A 4170-nucleotide genomic window follows, 5' to 3' on the forward strand; every position below is an offset into this window, starting at 1 on the left:
GTTTAACAATCTACAAATCTGATTCCATCTATGAACAAACTAGTTTTTGACTATCCTCGAAACATCAATGGTATATACCATTTCCTTAACTTCCTTAACTTCCTCATTACTATTATACTATTATTCTGTATGCTTCTCTCCATATTTCTAGGTTACTTGTTTCTTTTCGCTGACGTCGCTATATGCTGACAGCACTGGGGCCAAATTATGCCAGATCGACTAGAAAAGTCGCAATTGCTACGGCAAGCGACCGAACAATGTCGATTTCAACTCTTAACGGTAGCACGTCAAATCGGAATACTATGGTCGACATTTGCTCGGCCAAGTTCGGGACAAAGCGACCAAGAGTATATGGCAACATTGTTAGAGAGTCGTCTGAAACGACATATGATGATAATTTCTTAACCTTAAATAATAAAAAGCTATTTGGGGTTAAGAAATCGTCATTATACGTCGTGTTAGACGTTTATCGTTTCAGGCAACTCTTTTTTTTTATATTATTTTGTACTGGCTATTTCGAAAAGAAATAAAGGTAAAGTACTACTACATATTATATATTATTGTACATGAATGAATAATTTTCTTTTAATCACTTAGATGATGCCTTAAATCTCCTCATGCTAGAAGAATTGAAAGAAATTGAAAGGCAACGAAATCTGCGTGATTTTAATATTCAAAGGAGATTGATGCGAAATAATTCAAGCCCATTCGAATTAGACGACAAACACTTTATTAGTACGTTTCGTTTGTCAAAGGAATTTGTGCATTTTTTAATTGAACATTTGGCACCACACATGAACATAAATCCACATCCAAATAGTTTAAGTGCAGAAACTAAAATATTCACAGCACTTTTATTCTATGCTACTGGAAGCTATCAACGATTAATCGGACAAAGTTACAATATTTCTATAAGCCAGTCGTCGGTTTCCAATTGTGTAAAGGAAGTATCGCAACTTATATATACTCATCTACGGAATGAATACATAAAATTTCCAACAACAGCTGTAGAAAAACAAATTGTTAAACAACAATTTATGGAAAACACTCAATTCCCTGGTGTAATAGGAGCAATAGACTGCACTCATATTCGAATCCTTGCACCTTCAATTAAAGAGCACAACTATGTTAAGCGGAAGGGATTTCATTCGAAAAATGTACAAATTGTAAATATTTTACTTAAACATTTTTTGTGAATATATTTTTTATTATAAATATTTTATTGTAGATATTTTATGGCAAATATTTTTTATTAAACTTCATTATTTTACAGATTTGTGATAGCAACTTAAAAATTTCTAGTATCAACGTACAATATGCAGGAGCAACATATGATTCATATATATGGAGAAATTCCAATATTTACAGATACTTGAAAAGATGTTTTGAAAGAGGAGATCATTCATCTTGGTTGCTAGGGGATTCAGGTTATCCATCACAACCATGGCTTCTAACACCAATTTTAGATAGTGTACCTGGATCTCCTGAAGATCAGTACACAAGAAGGCATTGTTCTGCAAGAAGTCGTGTAGAGTGTTGCATTGGTGTGTTCAAAGCCAGATTTCGTTGCATTCTAGGAGAGAGAGGACTACGATATAGCCCTTATTATGTAGGGGTGATAGTAGTTGCTTGTACGGTTTTACATAATCTTTGCATTCAGTATAGATTACCTGAGAACAACTTGGACATACCAAACATTGAAAATATTAGAAACGAACATGTAATTGCTCAAAATTTTGATAATTTAGTGGAAGGTAGAAGGATCAGAGACAATGTAATTCGTAGATACTTTAATTAGTTTTAAAGTTAAAAAATAAAGTAAATTTTTTTAAGAATTCCAATATAATACTACATATCTTTATTATTTTGATTAAATACGATAACATACATTTTGTACTGTAAAGAAATAAACTTGTTTTCTTATATTGATAAGTACACATAATATACAAATAATATTTTAATTTTTCAAAACAAACATGTTTTCTTATACTCATAACATGTGTAATCACATTAAGTGAATTGGTCAACAGCGACTCAGAAGGAAAACTTAGAACCCGGCTCGGGGTAGCTTGTAAAATAACCCCAACATGGACGGCTAGCACAATGACTAAGACTAATGAGCAGTTTACGACCGCAGGGGGCTTCGGATCCCTCAGCGGTCGGCGGGGTGGGGCTGGATTCCAGGCCCACCCCCCCTCGTCGTCATCCGACGACTGGAAGAACCTCTTCAGGGCGTGCACCGCAGGCGCCCTGGGCTTAGAGTGTGCATCTGCGAAGATCTCCCCGTCCCCTTCTGGGGCGGGGGGGGTTTTGCGGTTACGCGGGGGTGGAGCGTCCTCTGCCGAGGAGGATAGCTCCATCCGTATTTTGATTTAATGAAGTTACTATGTCATCCATTTTTCCTGAAGTTTCATCATGATATTTTTCCAACAAATTTGTTTGAATTTGTAAATTAGGCGTTTGATTTCTTTTTCTTTTCCTATTAGGATTTGCGTTTGATGTTGTGGGCATTACGAGTATAATTGATACTGCGGATGTTACAATAGGTGTGACTGTTGCAGACGTTACTGTAGATGTTATTGTTGCTGATGTTACTATAGATGAGACTGCATGTTGCTGTAGATGTGACTGTTACTATTATAGGTGTGACTGTTATGGATATTGATTCATTATATTCTATAGGAAGTGCATTAATTACATATTCAATGTCAGCTGTCAATATGTTTATATGTTCTTCATTATGCATTGGAAGCCCTACTTCTTCCAAACCAATATCTCCTTCGATAGCAGTCATACCTATTATTGATAATAATCTCTCTTCAATATCTGATAATTTTTTTGTAGAAACTCCTCCACCTCCTGTTTTACCCATATGCAGTCTCAATTCACTGGCTTTCTTTTTAGTTTTACATTTCCAATCGATCACAGACTCTTTCCATTTTGTTGCAGTCTTTTCACCCAATCCTAATGCATTTAATTGTGTAGTAACAGTTTGCCATAGGTTTTGTTGAGCTTGCTTAGCATTTGCAGATGTAAATTTTCCAGTCAGAATTTCTGGGTGTTGTTCGGCAAAATTTAAAAATAACTCCCAATGTTTATTTTGTACTTTCATACGGGCCATCTAAAATTTAAAAAAGTTTAATTGACATAACTTAACCTCGTAATGCTTTTTAATAATCATTAATTATAATTTTTTTTAGAAAGATAATTACACACACACACACACGCCCATACACAGAAAATTTAATATTGATCGTCTTGTCTTATTTAATTAAAACGTACGTACCTTTTCAATTTTATAGTTATCATAAAATTAACCTGACTACTAAGGATAATAAACAAAAATTATTAGGTGTCAAGAAACCGTAAAAGATAATACGGTTGACGGCACGTTATACTACATTAAAAAAATTATAACCTAAAGTTATAACCTAAAATAAGCGATCGTAATGTGCGTAGTGATACCTTCTGACTAGTTGCTATATTTCTATGCGACCAGTATGAGGAGGGAAAAAGGATTTAAGCAATAGCAACTCGACGTAATTCCGATCTTAACAACATCTGGGAAAGGTGTGGAGAGGGGCAAGGAGACTATAGCGATTATGATCAGGCGTAATTCCACCCCTGAAAATATCGTTCCAAAATGAAAGCTGCGTTTGCATGAAAAGCATGCTTATGAAATTGGAACACTATTAGTAGCATGCACTTATGACGACGTGTTTGCAGCGCTGACAAACAATTTTGGAACACAGCCTTCGTAGTGCGAGTCATGACGTCCAAACGCTACCAACAATAGCGTCACAATATAGTGTTTCATAATGCTATCAGTTGGTTCCCTGAACAACGGTAGCGCTACATAGCACTGGTAGTGAATTCCCTGAATGCACTCTATATCAAAATATGTCACATACAGTACAAGAAAAAATTAATTTATTAAGATTCATTAACACAGTTTATGTTTTAATCTTCCAAAAAATTATCATAAAATCAATACAAAAATTGAAACATAAAATATTTTATGTATAAGAAAAAGATTTTGTACAATATTTTGCTATCTTCTACAATTAAAAAATTAATATAAAACTATAATGATTTTATAATAATACTTTAATACTTTTATGCATAAAATAATGAACTATGTTAATTAAGATAAAAACAAATACATAATTG

The 4170-nt window shown here is 34.1% G+C and overlaps 1 protein-coding gene across 1 annotated transcript; it reads left to right on the top strand.

Moving 5' to 3' along the window:
• The first annotated feature begins 275 nt into the window (after positions 1 to 275).
• Positions 276 to 2068, top strand: LOC108759284 (putative nuclease HARBI1). Its single transcript, XM_018504640.1, has 4 exons — positions 276 to 532; positions 598 to 1166; positions 1274 to 1754; positions 2031 to 2068. The coding sequence occupies exons 2-4, from the start codon at positions 618 to 620 to the stop codon at positions 2066 to 2068; spliced, it is 1068 nt and encodes a 355-aa protein (XP_018360142.1). The 5' UTR covers positions 276 to 532; positions 598 to 617.
• Positions 2069 to 4170: the final 2102 nt, after the last annotated feature.

Source organism: Trachymyrmex cornetzi, unplaced genomic scaffold (genome assembly GCF_001594075.2).
Source record: "Trachymyrmex cornetzi isolate Tcor2-1 unplaced genomic scaffold, Tcor1.1 scaffold1784, whole genome shotgun sequence".
Classification (NCBI taxonomy): Eukaryota; Metazoa; Arthropoda; class Insecta; order Hymenoptera; family Formicidae; genus Trachymyrmex; species Trachymyrmex cornetzi.